The sequence below is a fragment of the Chlorocebus sabaeus genome, chromosome 21, assembly GCF_047675955.1.
Source record: "Chlorocebus sabaeus isolate Y175 chromosome 21, mChlSab1.0.hap1, whole genome shotgun sequence".
Lineage (NCBI taxonomy): Eukaryota > Metazoa > Chordata > Mammalia > Primates > Cercopithecidae > Chlorocebus > Chlorocebus sabaeus.
This window is the reverse complement of record NC_132924.1, coordinates 90,032,463-90,054,412: the sequence shown is the minus strand read 5'-3', so window position 1 is coordinate 90,054,412 and position 21,950 is coordinate 90,032,463. Positions and strand designations below refer to the sequence as shown.

Here is a 21,950-nt window from a genome sequence, read left to right as displayed (position 1 = left end):
TGTGCACAGTCCCTCACACCCGTAATCCCAGCACTTTGGGAGGACGAGGTAGAAGGACTGCTTGAGGAATAACCTGGGCAACAGAGACCTTGTCTCTATTAAAAATTTTTAAAAGCTGGCTTAGTGTAGGGGCACATACCTATAGTCCCAGTTACTCTAGAGGCTGAGGCTGGAGGATCCCTTGAACCCTGGAATTTGAGGTTATAATGAGCTATGATTGTGTCATTACACTCCAGCCTGGGTGACAGAGTACAACCCTGCCTTGGGTCAGGGGGTCTGGGAGAGGGAAGAAGTAGATAATTCTCTTCTACAAAATGTAACAGAATGAAATTGAACTCTTATCTTACACCATACAAAAAATCAACTCAAAATGCATTAAAAATTTAAATGTAAAACCAGAAACTATAAAACTTTTAGAAGAAAGTAAAGGAGGGGAATAACTTCATGACATTAGTTTTAGCAATGATTTCTTAGATATGACACCAAAAGCACAAGCAACAAAAGCTAAAATACACAAGTGGGACTATGTCAAACTGAAATGCTTCTGTGTAGCAAAGAAAACAATCAATAGAGTGAAAAGGTAACCTGTGGAATAGAGAAAATATCTGCAAATCATATATCTAATAAGGGGTTAATATTGAAAACATATAAGCAACTCCTACAACTCAATATGAAAAAACAAAAAAGCCCAACAATCTGATTTAAAACTTGGCAAAAGACTCATATAGACATTTCTCCAAGAAGATATATGAATGACCAACTGGTATATGAAAAGATGCTCAACATCACTAACAAGCAGAGAAATGAAAATCAAAACCACAAAAAAATTTTTACCTGATGTGTTAGGATGGCCACTCTCAAGAAAATAACAAGTGTTGGCAAGTTTGTGGAAAAACTGGAACCCTTGTGCACTGTTGGTGGGAATGTAAAATGGTGCAGCCACTAAGGAAAACAGTTTGGAAGTTTCTCAAAAAATCAAAAATAGAATCACCATTATATGATCCAGTCATTCCCCCTTCTGGGTATTCATTCAAAAGAAGTGAAAGCAGGATCTTGAGGAGATATTTGCACTGCTATTTTCACTGCAGCATTATTCACAATAGCCAAGGTTATTAGGAAATAACCTAAATGTCCATGGACAGATGAGTGGATAAAGACAATGTGGCATATACATACAGTGGAATAATTTTCGGTCTTTAAAAAGAAGAAAATTCTGTCATATGGTGGATATAACATAGATGAAGCTTGACATTATGCTAAGTAAAATAAGTCAGTCACAGAAAGACAAATACATGATTCCACTGATACGAGGTATCTAAAGTAGTCAAATTCAGAGAAGCAGAGAGTATAAGGGTGCTTTCCAGGGGCTGTGGGGAGGGGAAAATGAGGAGTTGCTGTTCAATAAGAATAGAGTTTCAATCGTGCAAGATGAAAAAGTTCTAGAGATTACTGTACAGTGATGTGCATATAGTTAATGATATGGTTTGGCTGTGTTTCCACCCAAATCTCTTCTTTAATTTTATTTCCCATAATCCCCATGTGTAGTGGGAGAGACCTGGTGGGAGGTAACAGTTATCTCCATGCTGTTCTCATGATAGTCAGTGAGTTTTCATGAGATCTGATGGTTTTATAAGGGCCTTTTCCCCCTTTTGCTCATTCTTCTGCTTCCTGCCATCATGTGAAAAAGGACATGTTTACTTCCCCTTCCACTATGAATGTAAGTTTCCTGAGGCCTCCCTAGCCATGCTGAACTGTGAGTCAGTTAAACCTCTTTCCTCTATAAATCACCTACTCTTGAGTATGCCTTTATTTGCAGCATGAGAATGGACTAATACAGTTAACAAGATTGTACCGTACACCTAAAAATTTGGTAAGAGGGAAGATCTCATATTACATGTTTTTTACCTCACATCTTTTTTATCTTTGGATAAAAAAGAAGTATCCAAAACAGAAGTATCCAGTTATAGAAACTGTCTTAAAAGAGTCTGAAGGCACATAGATAAAATACTAGAACTGTTAGTTGGAGGATAACCTTTTTAAGGTTAAAGAACTCTGGAAATCTGATAATCCTCCCTCAGAAACAAATACACCCCCAATACCCAAACATAAAGTCCATGTTAAGAGCCCTATGCTAATTTTTTTTAAATAGTAAAGTAAAAATATTTAAAATACATAGGAAAAAAGGCTAGAAATAGTCTTAAATATGAGTAGATTGTTTTTTATAATACCACTATAGAGCAAAAGACATATCTAATACTGCCGGTAACAAACAAATAATTTAGCCCACCTTTCGGAAACTTGTCAGAAAATGGAAGTTTATCTTTTGTACCCTGAAGGAGTTAATGTAACATCCTCCAAAACGAAAATGTATCTCCTTGCAGTGCAAGGCTTGCAGTGTAGCTACAGCATATTGAGAGCACATAAGCTCTGGTTAACCCAGGTCTGTGTAGTTAATGGGTCACTGATAGAAATGTCTCCCTCACCCCCACCCTATATAAATCTCAAGACTACTGAGGAAGAGCAGGGTGAGCATGGAGCATATCTGCAGAAAGAAGGCCCCAAATCCAGTAAACTATAACAATACAAAGATGAAGGTATAGAATCATGATGAGGGCAGTCCTTTGATTGTCCAGCATTACATGAATGGAATTTTCTTTACACACAAAGCGATTTTAATCCCATTAAATGGAAAACATCCTCTAATAGATTCGAGATTTCTTTGTCTTCTTGAGTTTTGTTTTTAGTTGTTGAAAATCGCCAGCATCATTAATATCCCCAATTTTCCTCAACAAAAGGTAAACAGCAAGTACATAATCAATGCATTATACTGAGAGACCACAGAGAAGAGAGAGACTACTTCTGATGAAGAAGAACAAGCTTCCTGGTGACTCTTAATGGTGGTGGTGAAGGGGCAACAGGGTTTCCTCAGAGGAAGTGAAAAAGGGAAAGGAAAGAGAATGTGTCTGGAATGATGAACAAATAGTTACGAGGTGGAAATAAGGAAAACCAAGTTGGGTCAGATTATGAAGGGTACTGAAGAATCGCACAAGGAGTTTATGCCTTTTCCTATGGGAGCTGGTGGCACAGCTACAGTTTCTCAGGAGGGAGTGACAGTTCTGTTGGTAATGATGAGCCTGTGTGTTTGCTTCCTCTTTACTAGTTTGCTGCAATCTAATACTTCAGAAATTCTAGTGTTTCACATCCAACTGATCACTGAAGGGGCTCTCCTTCAGAACAGAGACAAGGGGTTTCTTACTGTTCTTATTTATTTCCCAGTCCTGTGATGTGGTAAGGAGCAACACTCCCTCCCTACTCCTCATGTCTGCAGGCGAAGAGTGTTCCTAAGAGTAGCCCTCTGAAGGTAAATGACTGGTATTTATCATTGGATGGTGAAATATTACCTATGTATCTTTGCTTAATGGGATACCAGATGAAGCAAAGCTGGAAATATATGGAAGGCAGTTCTCAGTTACTATATTTGGTATTCTTTCCTCCCTTAGAGAAGATGATAATCATATAATACAGCATGCAGATACTGAAAATTCCTGTGGTGGGCCACTGACAACTTCCTGTGGTAGATAAAAAGAAGCCATGGAAGTCATATCATTTAAGATATCTTGAAGAAACCTGAATTGCCCTTAAGGGACTGAATGCCTTGAGAAGCAGTGTACCCACCAGCATTTGAAGGGTCCAAGCCTAGGCTGGTCTGTTCCCTGGTGAGATGCGGGAGGCAGTAGAGGGCAACATTTACGAGTAGATAACCCAGAATTGGTTCAGGCTCTGTCATTTATTTGCTGAATGACCATGAGCAGATTATTTAACCTCTCCAAATCTTCGGTGCCTTCATCTATGTAATAGGGATAATAATATAACACACCTCACAGAATCATTATGAAAAATAAGTGAAAGGGCTTACGTACTTCAGTTAGCACTGTGCTTGGCACATAACATTAAAAAAAATAATAAAAATGATTATCACAGTATCATTATAAGGAGAGAGTCAAGGTTAGGATGGGAAGGTGACCTAGATGATCTTTAAGGCCCCTTCTTATGCTAAGAGTACAAGAGTTTATAACCTTCACCGATGTCTCATTAGAACTAAGGCTATTATTCTCTGCCTCCAAGGCACCAAATGTGAGAGTGTGTGTGTGTGTGTGTGTGTGTGTGTGTGTGTGTGTGTATTTGCTAAAGTAAGATGTTTAGAGCACGCTGCATACTGTATATTAGAAATTTGTGGCTAATTCTTGACAGATGTGGCCAGTGAATCCCAGGACCCGTCTCCCACGGAATTCTGATAGACGAAGAGGATCTGGAAACACATCTCCCCCTCAGCACAATCATCAACAAAGCAAAGTGCTGGAGAGTCAGTTTACCTAGGTAGTTTACCCTACCTTCTCTAAGTTTCATGATTAGAAATTAGAGTGCAATCAAATATTTGAAATGTTTCCACTTTTAGAATAATTCTATTTTGCAGGTGGAATCCCGGTTAACTATGTCAAATTCTTCCAGGGCAGCCTTAAAGTGTTTCTTAGGGCTTTTAATATTCTTCGAGAGGCTCAATTAACCATTTCGGACCAGTTTTATAGCATTAGATGACTACTTCCATCAAAATATCTAACCAACAAGTACTGTACTGATTTTCTGTCTTGTGCCCCAGGATTGTAAGGCTCTAGTTAGGATCACAGTAAAAGATCTGGTTCCTAGATATGAGAAGTCCCCAATCATTATCAAAATTCTTAATAATTATCAATAATTATCAAAATTTTTGATATTAAAATTATCAAAAATCTTAATAATTTACAAATAAATGGTGCTCAAGTATTTTCAAAGAACTTCAAATATATAATCTCACTTGATCTTTACCACAGAAGACAGGCAGGGTTTCTATCCTATCTTCATTTAAAGATGAGGGACAACTTTGAGCTGAGAAATGCTAAGCCCAATGTCCAATGGCTGATAAATGACAGAACCAGAAGTGGAACACGAGTTTTTGCCTCAGAAACCAGAACTTATTGCTCAATACCACTTCTAAAAGAGCCTTATTTATGCTTCCTGAATAGCTCTGTAGAGAATGGCATTCAATGAGTATTAATAGATGACCTCAGTTTACTGTAATTCAGGATAATATTTTCACGATTAGTTTTAAATTTTAGTCAAAGTGGAATAAATGTTTTTAGCTTAGGTGAAAAATATTATATAAGGAGATATAGTTATAGCACCATATGGACAATACATAAATCTACAAACACTATGTTGGTCATTACCCATTAGGCCTAATGAATAAATACATCCTTATGCAAATGTGGCATAGTGAACCACTCTTCAATTTCCTGCTAACTGAAAACAATGACCCAGACTTGACTAAAATCCCAGGAATGATATTAGATCACTTATCTCTGTCACTCTGGATATCAACAAAATAAAGTAGTTAACTCCATAAATCATCTCTCTCTCTCTCTCACTCATACCTCCCACCCTTTTGCTATAGTGCTACAACACAAGTCAAACAGCCTTCCTTTGTCATTTTTCACCAGTAAGTCTTCACCAGACATTTTGCCAAGGAAGATATGGCTTGTTATACCTGAGGTGAACCACACGAAGTTTCTTAGAGGTCAAAATGTACTTAATAGCGGGACTGAAAGTGGCGCTCAGCTACTTTTTTTTTTCTCCCTCAGAGAAGATGATAATTATGTAATACAGCATGTAGATACTAAAAGAGCAGGGAGTTAAATATAGGTAAATAATAAATACACATTCATCTCCTGAATAAAAGATTACAGAAATATCCTCTGCTCCAATTTGATTCCCTTAAAATCAATTTCAGAAAAAAAAAATTGGAAATATTGGGTATTTATAAATTGGTCAACCATGTGGTTAATAACTAAAACAAATATTTTCTACTACATATACTTATTAAAATGGTACAAAGCAAAATACTTTTTCATATTTTGAAGTTTTCTCTATTATTTTCTTGCCAATACTGATTACTATCATTTATTTATAGAGACAAGGAATGCCACATTAGTCAGTATTTTTTTTTTTATTTTTACCAGTTTTATTCACAACAACATTTATTTCCCGATTTTGGTCTTTGTGAGACCATAACTGGTGTGAAATTCCTATCAAATGCGTCAACACTCCCGGGATATCTACTTTTTGCCAATTTCAGGCTTCGTGGCCTGCCTCAGCGAGGTCTATCGATTTACCCTTATTAAGTGAAGTCTGGAAATCTGCCCCAAAGCCTCTTGAGTGTAGCTTTGCTTAAAATGAGGCCAATGCCCATACACTATACAGGGCCTCAACATTTGTTGGTTGCAATTCATTTTTTATAACCGGTGTAGTCGAGATACAACACCGTGGTCAATGAATGCTTTCTCTGCTATCATAACGAGTTCCTGTGGGGATTCCACAGACTCACTTTTGGCACATGAGGATTGAATTCCACAGCTCTATGAATGGCTTCTACTGCATTCATCTCTGCTGTGCTCAGCCCCCGCCGAGATGCAGCCTCAGGAGAGAATCTGAAAAGCAGAAAGACAAAAACCATCCAGTTGGGACCACTGCTTGGGCATCAACCCGAAAGCATCTACACATCAAGGGCCCATAAAACCACAACGAGCCAATGACATGAGCTCTCCAAACTTCTACTGCATGGAACCTCTGAGTGACCCCGAGGACCGAGGCCAGCAAAAACCCCAGCAAAAGCAGAAAGCGTGCTTGCATCTAGTCATGGCAGGAGTTAAATTCGGCTGTCAAGTCTCTGTCTAAATAGCTAATCTAAGTCTTCTACGAGGTACCTGCTCAGGTCGGGGGAAGAGGTAGGACTGACAAGGGCAGACAGTGTAGGAAAAAGAGAAAACTAGGTTACAGAAGAGTGCACTTGGTTAAAAACAGAGCTGGGAAGGATTTGAAAGGAGGCCTCCCACCCAATGTCAGTGCTGCGATGGAGGTTAAATCATTGCAGCGTCAGCAGCAGGCGAGCCTGCTTGGGGCCATTCCGGCAGGGGGCGTGTGCATGCCCAAACTGCGGGCGAGACACCTGCCCGAGTGAATGAAAAAAACCAGACCATGCAATCTCTTTCTCACCTCACACCCAGGGCTAACTCCAGAGCTGTGCTTGGCAGGCAGACACCACAGGGGAAGCTGTGACAACCCTGGCCCTGCCCTCCCAAGCTGGAGTCGCTGTGTAGGGAGAAAAGATGTTGCAGTAGGTACTGGCGATCTACAGGATAAAAAAGAATGAAAGAAAATTACTTTGGTCTTGAAGTGTACACACACTTAACAGCAAACTTGTCTGATACAGCAGAGGCTGGTTTCCTATTCTCTGCTTTTGATGCTACAGAGGGATTATATCGGGGAAGTGTAAGAGTTTATGGACTCAAAACCAGTTAAGCCATCTAGGCTCTTTCACCTGACAGGCATCCTTGGATGCTTATGAAAAGTCCATATGCCATAGTCACCTGCCTGAACAAAATAGGCAAACGTCCCATTGAGATGGCAACTCAAAGTTAACAGACCAGTGGGGGCTAATTTGGAGTTGATGAGGCAAAGAATGAGAGATGACCATCCCGTCTGCCACATTCCACATGTGGATGACACTGCCCATTTATGGACTGCTGAAGGGAGAGGAATGTGCAAGAAACGAATAGAAGGATGGCATTCTGTGTAAGTCCCAAGCAGGTGTTTTGGTATCTACTGTCTCACACCAAAAAAGTCATCTCAGAAGTATGGAATTTCAAATAAATCCTGCTTTGGGATACCTTTACACACCCTTATATTACCTGAAGATACACATTCCCTCCTTCTAATAGTGAAAGAAAAGAACAGCAGGTTTTGGAAAATGCATGCTTATAAGCAGGGGTCTCATAGACTAAGAGAAACTTCCAGAGAAAGCCCTCAGAGGCAACACATCTCAATTCTGGTCAGGCATTAGTACCGCGCAAGCTACTATTCACTTACTTGTCAGAGACAGCTCTTGCTTTGAGCAAAGCAGCTGTGTAGCATATTGTTGCTGACTTTGGTAAGCTTATATCTGTTGGAGAAAAAGAAAGTAGGAACACATAAGTTTGTAGGTAACAAAGCAATAATTTTCAATACACTAGCATTTTAATCACATTTAAGTGTAATAAAGCATAAATGAAGAATATTTTAATACATATGTTACACAAGAATTTCAGCTATTCCTTACTGTATCAAAACAGTATGTGAAACTAAGGGTAGGTTGTATTTTTATGAATAATTCATGTCCACCAGGCTGACTCTTAAGCAATCACCTTCTATTTTAAAATACAAATTTTTGTATGTTGAGTTGAAGCATATTATAGCTATAAATATATAAATTTATATATCACATGAATATCCTTGATGTGAAAGTGTCTTTGTCACTTATCAAAATTTCGACAGGTGTATGAAATACTAATTGAAGAAAAAAATCTAGATTAAAAAAAGACATAGCCAAATGAATGATTCTTTAGTGGTCAGATTTAAACTACATTTCTTTTGCATTAAATTTCAAGTTTACATTCAATTTTTAATAGTGCTTGTTAAAAATGTAAAAGTCAAAGTCAAGGAGATACACATATATATCTAATATATAAATAAACATATATAACTTTTAAACAGTATATGTATGAAATCTTTAGGAAACTACACAATTTTTGCTTATGCCAACCTATCATAAATCTCCTTTCATGTGAAGACTCACTCATCACCAGGAAAAACAGTTCCTTTCAATTTTACAAAAAGTACAGAAAGGCCAGGGTGGGAGTGGGGTTCAGATAATGAGTTTACAGGAAAGTGAAAGCACAGGGTACAACTGAGAGTAGATAAACTCAAAGAGGGCATTCCTTTGGGTGAAAAACATGTTCTTAAAGTATGATTGCATTCTTTCCAGAATAGGAGTTAGTATTTAATACTTGCAACCAAATTTACACTATAACACAGAAATACTTTAATTCAGAACAGGTAAAAATATGCCATTCCCAGATGCTGCAAAATTCATTCTAGGTTAGAGGGACTCTTTGCACCTGGAATGCCCTGCAAGTTTCTTTGCAAGGCTGTTTTCAACTTAGAAAGGATTACATTAAAGTAGAAATGAAAAAGGGAAGTCACATAATTAGCCAATAGACAGAGGCAGAAGAAAACAATTTCATAAAAGAAAACCAATCTCTCTTTCAATAAGGAGTATTTAATGCCAATTCCAAGGAGATTCCTAAGGAACTTCTCTTTGAGGGAAATTTCAATGACATTGATAAAACACAATCATAGAAAATATCAGCACAGAATTGAAAGGAAAAGAGGTCTTTGTACCCTTAATCTCATCAACTATTTTCAAGCAAAATGTCACCACCACATACATACTATATAAAATGGTGCGCTTACAATTAGGAAGAAAAAAATGCCAGACACTCATGGATTAGTATTGTTGCTTTTCCAGCATCTAAACATTTAACAGCTTTCCAGTGTGGGGAATCAATACAAGAATGAAATATCCTGTTTTTGGGGTATACTCATTGATTGTTATTTGAAGCTAATAAAAAAATCTAGATGATACATGGCCTACTTAAAAGTTCAGACTTTTGATTTTAAAGTTACCCAAGCCTTGTTTCTGAAAACAATGATCATAATTATTTGAAGGTGGCAGCACGAGAAGGAGCCTCTTTTCAAGGACTTAGCTGCTCAACAAGAAAGATCAAGTTGTGTTTGATGGTTACCTAATCAATCAAATGAACACTTTCACCCAGAGAGAAATACAGAAAGAGATACAATTGAGGCGTTCCAGCAAATGACTAGAGATGCCTAATCAAAGGTAATCTTCAATCTAGAATCCTGACCCCCATTCCGCCTAGCATAGACAGGACATTCACAACTAGAAAAATGCAACAGCATTCAGCAACATATGACGACTACAGTACATTTTCTCCATTTTTAAAATGTTTGCTCCTTCTCCTTTATTAAGTAGTATATGTGCACAAGAAAAATGCTTAAAAATAACCAAAAATATATTTTAATCAATATCAAATGAGGAAACAGGGAAATGTAGCTCTATGAAAATACCCCATTCCCCATTGGTGGCATTTCATTCTATTTATCTTTTTATGCTAGTGAGTTATTTTGTTCCCACTGATTAAGAAAAATAGAAAATAGCAAAATATTCTTGCATAGCTTGTTTATTTAGATATTTTCAATGTTATTCTTTTTTCTGTAAAAACATTACATCTATTTGGTAATAGCAATTTGCCTCTAAGGAGGGATGAATCACTCTAAAGAAACTGATCCTAAATTTCCCTTCACATAGAGCGTCTTGTTGTTCAGATAGGTTTTGGTTTACAATTTTCATTTTTGAAAGTGATGCATATTTTTCTGCAGAGCACTTAGGCAATATAAATGGAAAGCTCTTACGTTTTGCCTACCCAGCAATTCCACTTCTAAGACTTTATCCTAGGAAATAATCATTAATGTGCACAAAGATTGTTCATCACAACATTGTTTCTAATGGAATACTGGAAAAGGCCCAATGTCCAATTATAGACTGGTTAACATGCTGTAAGTACATTCACAGGGTACAATTCCATGCAGTCATTGAATGATCTGGGGGAAATGTATTGTGCACACATTAATAAGTTTATAAAAAGTATGCTTTAATATTCATCTTTAAAAGCATTTATATACACAAAGAAAAAGATTGGAATAATATGCACCAAATATTGTAGACTCCCTTTATCAGTAGTTTCACTTTCTGTGGTTTCAGTTGTCCACAGTCAACTGCAGTCTGAAGATATTAACTGGAAAATTCCAGAAACGAATACTTTATAAGTTTTAAACAGCATGCCATTCTGAGTAGTGTGATGGGATCTTGTTACTGTCCTGCTCCATCCAACCTAGGATGTGAATCATCCCTTCGTCCAGCACATCCACAATGTAGATGCTACTGCCCATCAGTTACTTTGTGGCCACATGCATTATAGTTATCACAGTGCTGTCATAGTTATCACTGTGCTTGTGTTCAAGTAACCCTCATTTTATTGCATAATGGCCGCAAAGTGAAAGAATAGTGATGCTGGCAATTTGGATAGGCCAAAGAGAAGATGTAAGGTGCTTCCATTAAACGAAAAGGTGAAACTTCTCAACTTAATAAAAAAAGAAAAAAATCATACACCGAGGCTGCTAAGATCTACAGCAGGAATGAATCACGTGAATCGTGAAAAAGGAAAAGAAATTTGTTAGTTTCACTGTTGTACCTCAAAACTGCAAAAGTTATGACCACAGTATGTAGTAAGTAGAATGACAAGAAGGAGGGGCCACATTCACATAACTTTTATGACATATTGTTATAAGTGTTCTATTTATTAGTTATTGTTAATCTCTTACTGTGCCTAATTTATTTATTATTTATTTATTATTTTATTTACTTATTTTTTGAGACAGAGTCTCGCTCTGTTACCCAGGCTGGAGTATAATGGCACGATCTCGGCTCACTACAAGCTCTGTCTCCTGGGTTCAAGCAATTCTCCTGCCTCAGCCTCCTGAGTAGCTGAGATTACAGGCACGCATCACCACGCCCAGCTGATTTTTGTATTTTTAGTAGAGACGGGGTTTCACCATGTTGGTCAGGCTGGTCTCGAACTCCAACCTTGTGATCCACCCACCTTGGCCTCCCAAAGTGCTGGGATTACAGGCGCGAGCCACCGCATCCAGCTTACTGTGCCTAATTTATAAATTAAATTTTATCATAAGCATATATGTACATGAAAAAATATTGTGTATACAGGGTTCAGTATTCTCCATGGTTTCAGGCATTCACTGGAGGTTTTAGAACATATGCCGTAAGGATAAGGGAGGACTACTCCATTGGTGGTGGTTATTTCTGCATGGCAAGATTATAGACAATTTTCCCCACTGTTTATCTGTATTTCCAAAGTTTTCTGTCATGTACATGCAAAAACTGTTTTTTTTTTTGTATTTTTTTTTTTTTTTAGCAGATAATGATGCTAGAGGGAAGAATTCTGTTCTAGAAATTGCCTGAAGCAAGTTCATGGGCAAATACATTGGTGGAGTCAGATACCGACAGCATAGACAAACGTAGAATTTATCACATGAGGTGCTGTCGGCCCGGAGATCTATCAGATGTAACTTTCACATACTCTTGTGAAAGTTAGTGTGTTCTATTTACAGTGTGCCCGCTATGGTACAGTTACCTTATTAGTCATATTTTAATCTAATAACTGCCTAACATCTAAACCAGTGGCAGGAACTGATGTTTGGCTCACCATTAACAAGAACCATATATACTCTCCTCTAGGAGAAATTATTTAGGCTGCCTGCCCCATGAGCACCTCCTCTTTCATTCCCACCTCACCCCACAAAAAAGGGGGAAGCTTGGTTATTGCTGCCTATAATTTTTAAACTTAATATTTTGACATAATTATAGGTTTCCAGAAATTTATAAAAATATACACAGAGTCCTGTAAATGTTTCACTCAGCTTCTCCCAATGGTGGTATTTTATATAACTGTAGTATAATATCAAAAAACAAGAAACTGACATTGCTAGAGTACTATTGGGTACACTACAGACCTTGTTCATTTTCACCATTTTTTATATACAATCAAATGTGCATGTCTATCCAATTTCATCCCACAACTAGATTCATGTAACCACACCAAAATACAGAACTGTTCCATTACCACAGAGGAACTCCCTGGTGCTACCCCTTTATATTTGTACTTTCCCTGTCCTTCCTCATACATGTCTCCCAGTGATCACTAATCTGTTCTGTACTGTTCTGTCTGCCTGCTATGACTTCATGCTTTTATCACTATGGAAATGGATAAAATGATAAGATGAATAGAGTAGCTACCAGTGGTGATTGAAATGGTGGCAATAAGAACAAATCATCCACTTTCCAATATTGTCTGTAATTTATTCAGAAATTTTACTTTGAGTAAGCAACTCAAAATCATTCTAAGTCAGTTTGATTTTGTATGAACACACTGACTCTGCAGTGGCCTTCTGACTTTTGTAAGTGGCATTTAGCTACATTATTACCTCTTACGAATTAGAATCCAAAGAGCAAACAAAAGGAAAGGAAATAATGAGGTATCACATAATTCCATTACTCACTGCAGAAACAAGGAATGCTAAGTAAATGTTTCTCACTTAGGCAAAGCTGAACTGCCAGTATTAATTTTTGTTCCACCTCTTTGCCATCTTATGTTTTGTAAAAATGTTTTTCTGAAAGGAGAAGAAATTTCCCCAAACATCTCAGGCATGCAAAATCAAATTGTCATGAAAGTCTTTCATTAAAAGTTGTAATCCTGCACTTCACACAAATGGAATCAGACTCATTTTTGTACTCATTTTTGTCTGGTTCCTTTCACTTAGCATGCTGTTTTTGAGATTCATCCATGTTGAATCTCAAAACATGGATCAGTCATTCATTCTTTTTCATTGCTAAGTAATATTTCATTGTGTGGATACACCACATGTTTATCTATTCTCTTGCTAAAGGACATTTGAATTGTTTTCCCACTTCGGACTGTTATGAAAAAAGCTGCTGTGATCATTTTTGTGTAAGCTTAACAAAACTCATTTCTCAGGGATATGTAACTAAAAATAGGATTGCTGGATCTGAAGATAGATGTCTGTTTAACTTTACTGGAAACTGTTAGACAGTGTTCCAAAGTGATTGTGTGAAGTTTGCAAAACTAATATATTATGATAAAAGTAAGGAAAATGGTTACTGCTGGGCTGGAGGGCAGTTATTGGCTGGAAGGGAGTATGAGGCAACCTTCTGAGATTTCAGAAAGTTCCGTTTCATTCTGGGTAGCAGTCATATGGGTATATATATATAAGTGAAAAATCATCCCTCTGTACTTAAGAGTTGTACATGTAATTACATGTAATTTATGCCTCAATTATATACATATATATATATATTTTTTTTTTTTTTTTTTTTTGAGATAGAGTCTCATTCTGTCACCCAGGCTGGAGTGCAGTAGCACAATCTCCCTCACTACAACCTCCACTTCCCGGGTTCAAGCAATTCTTGTGCCTCAGCCTCCCAAGTAGCTGGAACTATAGGTGCACATGACCATGCCTGACTAATTTTTGTATTTTTAGTAGAGACAGGGTTTCACCATGTTGGCCAAGGTGGTCTCGAACTCCTGACCTCAAGTGATCCGCCCACCTTGGCCTCCCAAAATGCTGGGATTACAGGCCTGAGCCACCGTACCCAGCCAATAAAAATTAAAACAAAACAAAACAAAACAAAATAAAACCTGAAATCTTGTGGTCACCTGAAGATGTCTTATCTTACCAATCTGACCTCCATAACATTTTACTTGCCTTTTATCATTCTGCCCCACTCCATTCTCTCTACAAATCTTTATCTAAAAATCACTTACACCTTCCATAAGAAAACAGAATCTGATCATTGTTCGTCAATCTTTCAAGCATTAAGATGGTTAAAGTATCTCTTCTATAGCAATTTTCTCTAGGATAAATACCTCCAGTTCCTCACCTGACATATTCTTCAGAACTTCTCATCTATTTTTGTTACCTGGCCACAGGTGATTTCAAAATATGAGAATTAGAAATGAAAACAATCCTCTAAATCCCCCGAACTGAGCAGTAGAGAGCTCGGGGAAACGTGCCATCTGAGGAGCTGCGACGCTCCATGTCTCTGAATACCAGCTAGAACGCCCTGGTGTTGAGCAGCTGGGACTCTTTGTCTGTTCTTTGATTGCGTGGTCAACACCACCCCCACCCTCACCCCTGCAATTCTATTCAAACAGACTTCAGCCAAAGTCAGGTCTTTTCTCCCTTTTATGTAAGCCATGAACATTAAAAAAAATCATCAACAACAAAAAAACCTATAGGCAGGATTTCACATCTGACTCCATTACATTTCAAATCTTAAAATTAAATCTGAGCCATTAAATCTTAATAATTTCAGCCTCAGCCCATCATTCCAACCTATTAGTCATTTTTCTGATTCAAGCTACCACACACAGTTGTGCTTCCTCCAAATCTTCTTCCCCATATGATCATTATCATCATCAAAATGACTGCTAACACTTACCAAAGGCTAACTGCCAGGCACTGGTGTTAATCACTTATATACATTATCCTATTTAATTCTCAGAGCAATCCTATGAGGTAGGACTGTTATCCCTGCTTTATAGGTGGGGTAAGTGGGGTAAATGAAGCATAGAATGGTTAAGAAATATGCCAATATCACAAATCGAGAACAAACCTGAGCACATGATTTTAAACTGTGCTATGTAGTTTCCAAGATCTGATTTTTAGAAATACTGCCCATGGCAATACCAACGACAGAATCTAGGAATAGGATTCTAGAGATCACCCTCAATTTGCAACAGTCTGCAATGATATGTCTGCAACCACTTATTAATTAAGTATTATATCCATATTGCTCCATGGTACCTGAAAGGACAGCATTTAAAATATTACCAAATGTTTTGTTTAAATAAAGATGTAAACACATTTATGGTGTTCTCCTATTTCAGAAACAAGAAGGAAAAGGGTCATTTACACTAATAAGATAAACATTTAAATACTATTGTATAGACTACCAATATTTTCACATCCACTATCTCATCAGTGTTTAATAAATCAGTGTTTAATAAGACAACTGTCTTAATAAATCCATGTTAGATCCCCAATTACCTCCTTTTTTCTTGTGGTCAAAAGCCACATAATCATTTCTACAACTTGGTTGGGATTGACTTATTTGACACATTCTTTTAAAAAGTAGAAAGTACTAAAGGGAAATATGAAATAGGAATGAATAATTGTACGTCAGCAATGTATTAATACAGTATTTTCTGCTCAAAACAGTACTACCCCAAGATACTGACAAAAAACTGAACAACAGTACAGGACTGCCAAGATCAACCTCTCAAAATCTTTTTCTTTTATAGGTGAGAAATATGGACCCAGAAAAGTTAAATGATTTTCTTAAGAGCCACCCAACAAATGAGTGGCAGAACTGACCACGTCCTTGTCACTATTCCATATTGTTAGTGTGATACTTGCTTTTACTTTCCCTGTCATTCTTCACTGTTTTGTTTGGACAACAGAGTCACACGTTAAATCCTGTAATGTGTGAGACTTTTGCTTCCTCTGGTCTTTGGCCACCCTGAAAACCTGCTTACAAGTTTATACCTGACTTGTATATACTTATTTAGCTATTTGTCATTCTGATCTTTTCATACACTTTAATCATTTATGTTTCCTTACACTTTTATCCATTGGGAGTAACTGCAATTTCCACTTTTAGTCTTCCATCCTTCACGAACCATTTTCCAGTTTAAAAAAAACTCTCTGTATCTCCTATGCCAAATAGTCTCAGCACAGAGTTATATTAATTGAAATTCTGTTTGTGGGTTCATATTTATCTTTCCTCTGCATTAAAATAAACAAATAAAAGGCTGGGTGTGGTGGCTCACACCTGTAATCCCAGCACTTTGGGAGGCCAAGGCAAGAGGATCACTTGAGTCCAGGAATTCAAGACAAACCTAGGCGACATAGTGAGATCTCACCTCTAGAAAAAATTGGCCAGGTGTGGTGGTTCACACCTGTAGTCCCAGCTACTTCGGAGGCTGAGGTGGGAGGATCACTTGAGCGTGGGAAGTTGAGACTGCAGTGAGCTGTGATCATGCCCCTGCACTCCAGCCTGGGGTATACCCCGTCTCAAAACAACAACAACAACAACAAAGAGCATGGCTTTTGCTTTTTGTTACTTTTGTTTGTTTCAGATTCAAAGTACACCTGTGCCTAATATTCCTTTTTTTTTTTTTTTTTTTAAACTAGAGCTACAGGATAATATGGTCTCCTTCTCTTAAGCTTCTTCCTTTTTGGTAAGAATTAAATCGATGGTATTATTCTAATGCTTTGTCTATTTTAGTAGTAACTGAAGTATCAACAAGGCAGGAATTTTTCAGATGGTTTGCTTTAGCAAGTGAGATGTATACAGGCATTCACATCATGTCCTCTCCTATCTTCAAATTCACAGCCTTTACAGAAAGTACAGCTGGACATGCCACCTGTTCCCTTCTTCCGCATTTTTTCTCCTCATGTCATTGTTACAACTCAGCAGAAGTAGGTGGGCACTGATGGGTGACATGGGTCCTGACAGGCTCTTCACCCTTAGTTACGCTCCCTTGAAAGACTGTCTGTGGGTGATGGTGGTTTTACATAGGGCTCAATGTCCTGTAAAGAGATTACCCGAGAGCAAATGAAATGAAGTGGTTATAGTTTCAAGTAAGTTTTCCCACCCAGGAGACAAAAGTTTCTGCACTAGGATTCCTACTTGTTGCTTAAGAAAGAAAAACCAAATTCTAACTCTTTTACACCCATGCTCAGAAAACCTCACAAATGTCTCCCTCCAGGACAGAATGTGCTCCACTGTAGTGTGGGAGATCACCTCACCAGCCTGCTGCAGTGGCACTCCACTCTTCCACACCTGAGTGCTTTCCCACTGTGATCTCTCAAGTACCTCCACTCAAAAGGGGCACGGTGTGAATGTACTGTGCCACCCACTTCACTCTGGGCTGGACTGAAGCCCTTTCTGAAACTGCCTCCAGGCTTCTCCAGGGCCCATAAAATAAAATGCAAGCTTGGATTTTAATCCAGTCCCTCTACCACCCCACATCCCCGGCTAACTCACCCAAGTCATCTTCCCTTCACTGCATCCCTCCTCATCCCTCTGCTCTAAGGGATACAGACAATTCTCCAAATAAGTCATGCCAGTTGCGCCTCTGCACCTTTCAATATGCTCTCCTTGCCTCAAGCACCTTTCCTGTCCGGTTCAGACACCACCCCCAAGGGGAAGGCTCCCCTCGCTCCTCCTTGCTGCCCTGCGGTGCCCCTTCCATCTTGGGCTGAAGTGCATCGCAATCTTTATACTTTACAGCAACTGTCTGTTCTCTTATTTCCCTGTCCTACGTACATGGTGTGATTTAGGAGTAAAAGCTAGGCTGCTTCATCACTTTGTACCCACAACAAAAAACAATGTCTGAAATATAGCTGGCGCTCAGTGTTTGCTGAATAAAATCCTAAATTAATGTACTAAAATCTCAAATCTCTTGATATTAGCTTCCTTCAACTTGCAAACATTTACATCCAATTTAGCTCCCAGAAGCCAACATTGATGAGTGTTGTACGTTCTAACAGGGAATCAGAAACTTGTTATTTCTCAACATGTGTACTGTATTTATCTTTGCTTACAGAATTCCAGCAGAGTGTTTGAAATTGTATTGGTCCTCTAATCTCAATGTCTATTTGAAACAGCAGTGGAATGAAATTGTGGGGCAGGATGAAAAAAACAAAAAAGTAAAAACTGAAACAAGGTTGAAGAAAAGTAGAAAAAACAAGGAAAACCACACCTCTTCTGACTCCTTAAGGACCCGTTATTGGAATGATGCTGCTGAAAGAAAAGGTCATCTTAGGGAGAATGACTCTTGAATTTTCAACAGTCATAAGTGGTTCATAACAGCCAAACTTTAATTCAATAATCTTGGAAGAAATGTCTGTAATTATGAGTAAAACTGTCAATCAGATGGGCCTCGGAAAACTTATGTTGCAAAACTTTACACAGGATAGAACAGTTTTCCATGATAACCTTTTTGATCTGATATCCTTTTGTTCATCTCCCAAAACAACCAAGATGTAGTTTCAATGCAGGGTCAGTTCTCATATCTAGGAATCTAAATTTTTTTCAAAGGCGGCAGCAAGTAGATATATAAATCTCAAATCATCTCACAAATGAGAACACTATATCGTAGTGGGATCTTACAGATCGAGTCACTCACTGACCACAGATGTTCCCAATGACTACCTTAGTACAAAGGGGTTGAGATGAAAGGGGCACAAGCTTGCTCTCAAAGGCTTTCTTTCTCTGTACTCCCCACAGCTTATTTCAAACAGACTCACTGAGCACTGATTCATCTTGCTTCGCCTTATTTTTGTATTTTTGTTTTTTCCACTAGACTGAAAACTTCTTGATGACAGAGAATAGGTTATATTTATCTCTGAATCTAAAGCACCTAAAAGTTAGTACTTCAACATAATAAGGACTTGATAGATCCTTGCTGAAATAATTTGAAAAAAATTAACCTATTTACTCCCTGTTATCCTTTAAAATTATGAAGTACCAAGAATCCCTTTTCTTGGTCAGGCAACAAATTGATATCATTTCTACCAGGTACACTTGAAGCTCCTATAATCCAACATATTTGGCCTTCACAGATGTTCTTGGAAGCATGAACCAACCAACCAAACAAAAATGGAAAACAAATTTAAAAAGCAGTCCATTTCTTCTTCATAACCTGTTTGTGGATTGTGATGTGTTCTTACTGTACCATTATGTGATTAATTTATCAGTTTACTTGTTTATGATATGATGCAAAGAAAACAATAGACATACAGGATTCTGTCCTTAAATTTTTGTTATTGTTGATTCCAGGTAGTATAAGGTCTTTTTGCCCCACCTTCAGAAAGCCAATCTGAGGTCCCCTTCCAACTAAAGGGAAAAATTTTACTGAAGAAATAAAAGGGATTGATATACAAGAATCTCAAAAAGATGTGCCGACTGGGAGTTCAATGATTCAATTAGGAAGTTCTACATGACCTTAGTCATTTGGGGCAGGGGGAAGGACAAGCACTACACATTCAACTACACCCAGAAAAATTCATCTTATGCTACAAAGCCAAACACCAGATGTTATTTGCAACTTTTAGACTGGATTACCCCAGAAGGTCTGTGTCAGAGGGCCCTTCTGTGGCTGGTGCCCTGAAGCCAAACACAGCAGTTTCCCTGATGGTAATGGCTAGCTGGGGAGGGATGTTACCTGGGTAAATTATGATAACTGGGCAATAAGGATTACCAAACCCAACATAAATTTGGAGGGTTTGTGCATGTGCCAACTATGTGAATTACAGATGTATGCATTCACCAAAGGTCTTCCATCATCAGAGACAGAAGTTTGTCATGCATATAGTCCTCATTGAAATGACATCTATTGTCACAACTTTTGCTCACTGCAATATATAGTTCATCCCCTAACAGTCTATCATTTGTTCTAAAGTAACCTCAAAGGCCTAGTCCTCATGGCAGATCTACCTCTTGGTGTCCAAATCTGCAGAGCATCCAGTGAAAAGCTACGTAAGACCACCATTTCTCAGTGACTTGTGCTTAGAGGCATGAAGCCACAGCCATTAGCATCAGTGCTGATAATTATTTTCTTCTTTGAAGCACCAATGTGGTTCATTTGCCAGTCTTTTCACAAGGACTCTCTTTAAGCTCTTGCCTGGTATCCGTGATCTTTTCTGTAACAGCCAACCCAGGGAAAGGAGCTGGACTAGGTTTATAGTCTGTCACTAGAAACCAACAGCATACCAAATCTTCTTTCTAATATGCAACCTAATTTTGTGATGGGTATTTTCAGATGGGTATTTCAGATGCTTGTGCCTGTGGCACCAAAATTCACATCTATATACTTAACTGAAAAGCACTGTTTTGGAAGTATGGACAGACTGACACCTGAAGTGTTTGACAAATACAGATTTTATTCATTGGACCTCCAGGCATCTCACATCCTTCCTATTTTTACTTATTCCTCAAACATAAATGGAAAACAGCCTAACCAAAAGACAGGGTGTCCAGTAACCATTTCAAAGGAACTATGATGATAGCTGAATAACTTGTGCTAGTTATAAGGCCCTGGGCAATAAACAAGGTTTACGAAATTTTTAGTTATAACTGCTTGCTGACTCTGCAAAACAGTATCAGCAAAAGGCTTTTTCTCTGAATAGTCTCAACATAGAGTGATTCCCTAATGACTTTCCTTAGAACTTCTGTTTTCAATCTACTGAGATGAAAGTATTTCCTCCAATGTTAGAAACATGTCCTGTTCTAAAAAGTATACCCTCTGCAAATTACCAGATGGCAGATAATAATGCTAATTTAGGATGGGCTTGATGGCATCAGTAAAAATGATCTTGATATAGTGGTTGCATTTATATAACTTTTGTGACTGTAAGAAAGACCAGCTGTCCCTAGTTCTTTTGAGAAAGAAGGGAAGAACAAGAGAAGATTCTGCCCCAAATTTAGGGCAATCACTAAATGACTTAACGGAGTAAATATCCAAAAGCGCTTAGATCTGTATTTCTACTAGGACAAACTGTTCAGAGGCTGAAGTTGCTATGAACCCAAAGAAGTAATTTTTCCTTTGATCAGGAGTAAAACTCCCTGGCATTTCTTTTTTCAGCTTTCTAAAGCTTTAGATAAAACTAAGAATTTTAGTTCTAATCAAATATCTGTATGTCCTATTAGATCCATAATTAATTTTAATAACAAGTCATAACATTGTCTTTTTGTGGAGCATAAGACTGGGCTCTTATTCCCTCATTGTGACATTTTATATATGGTTTTCCATTTGAACAAGACTAATGAAGAATAGTGGTGAAGTTTAGGAGAGACACTTTCGGCTCTTTATAATAGCGAATAATATTTGAACTCTTACTGTGTGTCCCACACTGTTCTTAACACTTAACATAGATTAAACCACTTTAATCCTCACAACAAATTACCCACTGTGTGATCTCAGGCAAGTTACTTAGCCTTTCTAAGCCTTGATCTCATATCCAGAGAAAGAAACCAAGGCTTGGATTGTTAAGTAATTTTCTCAAGCTCCCTCAGTTGGTGAAAGGCAGAGCTGGGACCTGATCCACCTCTTCCCCACCACCCATGACTGCCTTCTGGTATCCCCAAGGATCACTAACTAGAGACAGGCAGAACTAGATGCTCCCAAAGGTACCTTATAGTGCTCAGACCTGCGTTCACTTGCTCTATGAGATTCTTCTAAAATTGAAATGCACAAATGACAATGAATAAGAAACACATGAATTCTTTTCCACATTCCCAC

General features: G+C 38.0%; 1 protein-coding gene across 15 annotated transcripts in view; it reads right to left on the bottom strand.

The window, feature by feature from the left end:
- The window catches only part of ST7 (suppression of tumorigenicity 7), a 276,697-nt gene that overhangs the window by 32,726 nt on the left and 222,021 nt on the right, over positions 1-21,950 (bottom strand). For 14 of the 15 annotated variants that reach the window (XM_007982681.3, XM_007982683.3, XM_007982682.3 and 11 more), the window contains 2 exons: positions 7,960-8,032; positions 6,419-6,521 (listed from right to left, as the gene is read on the bottom strand). In XM_007982681.3, coding sequence (XP_007980872.1) covers positions 6,419-6,521; positions 7,960-8,032 — 176 coding nt within the window. Of the gene's footprint in view, positions 1-6,418; positions 7,223-7,959; positions 8,033-21,950 lie in introns of those variants that run through there. The other variant, XM_073009298.1, reaches the window with a different exon arrangement.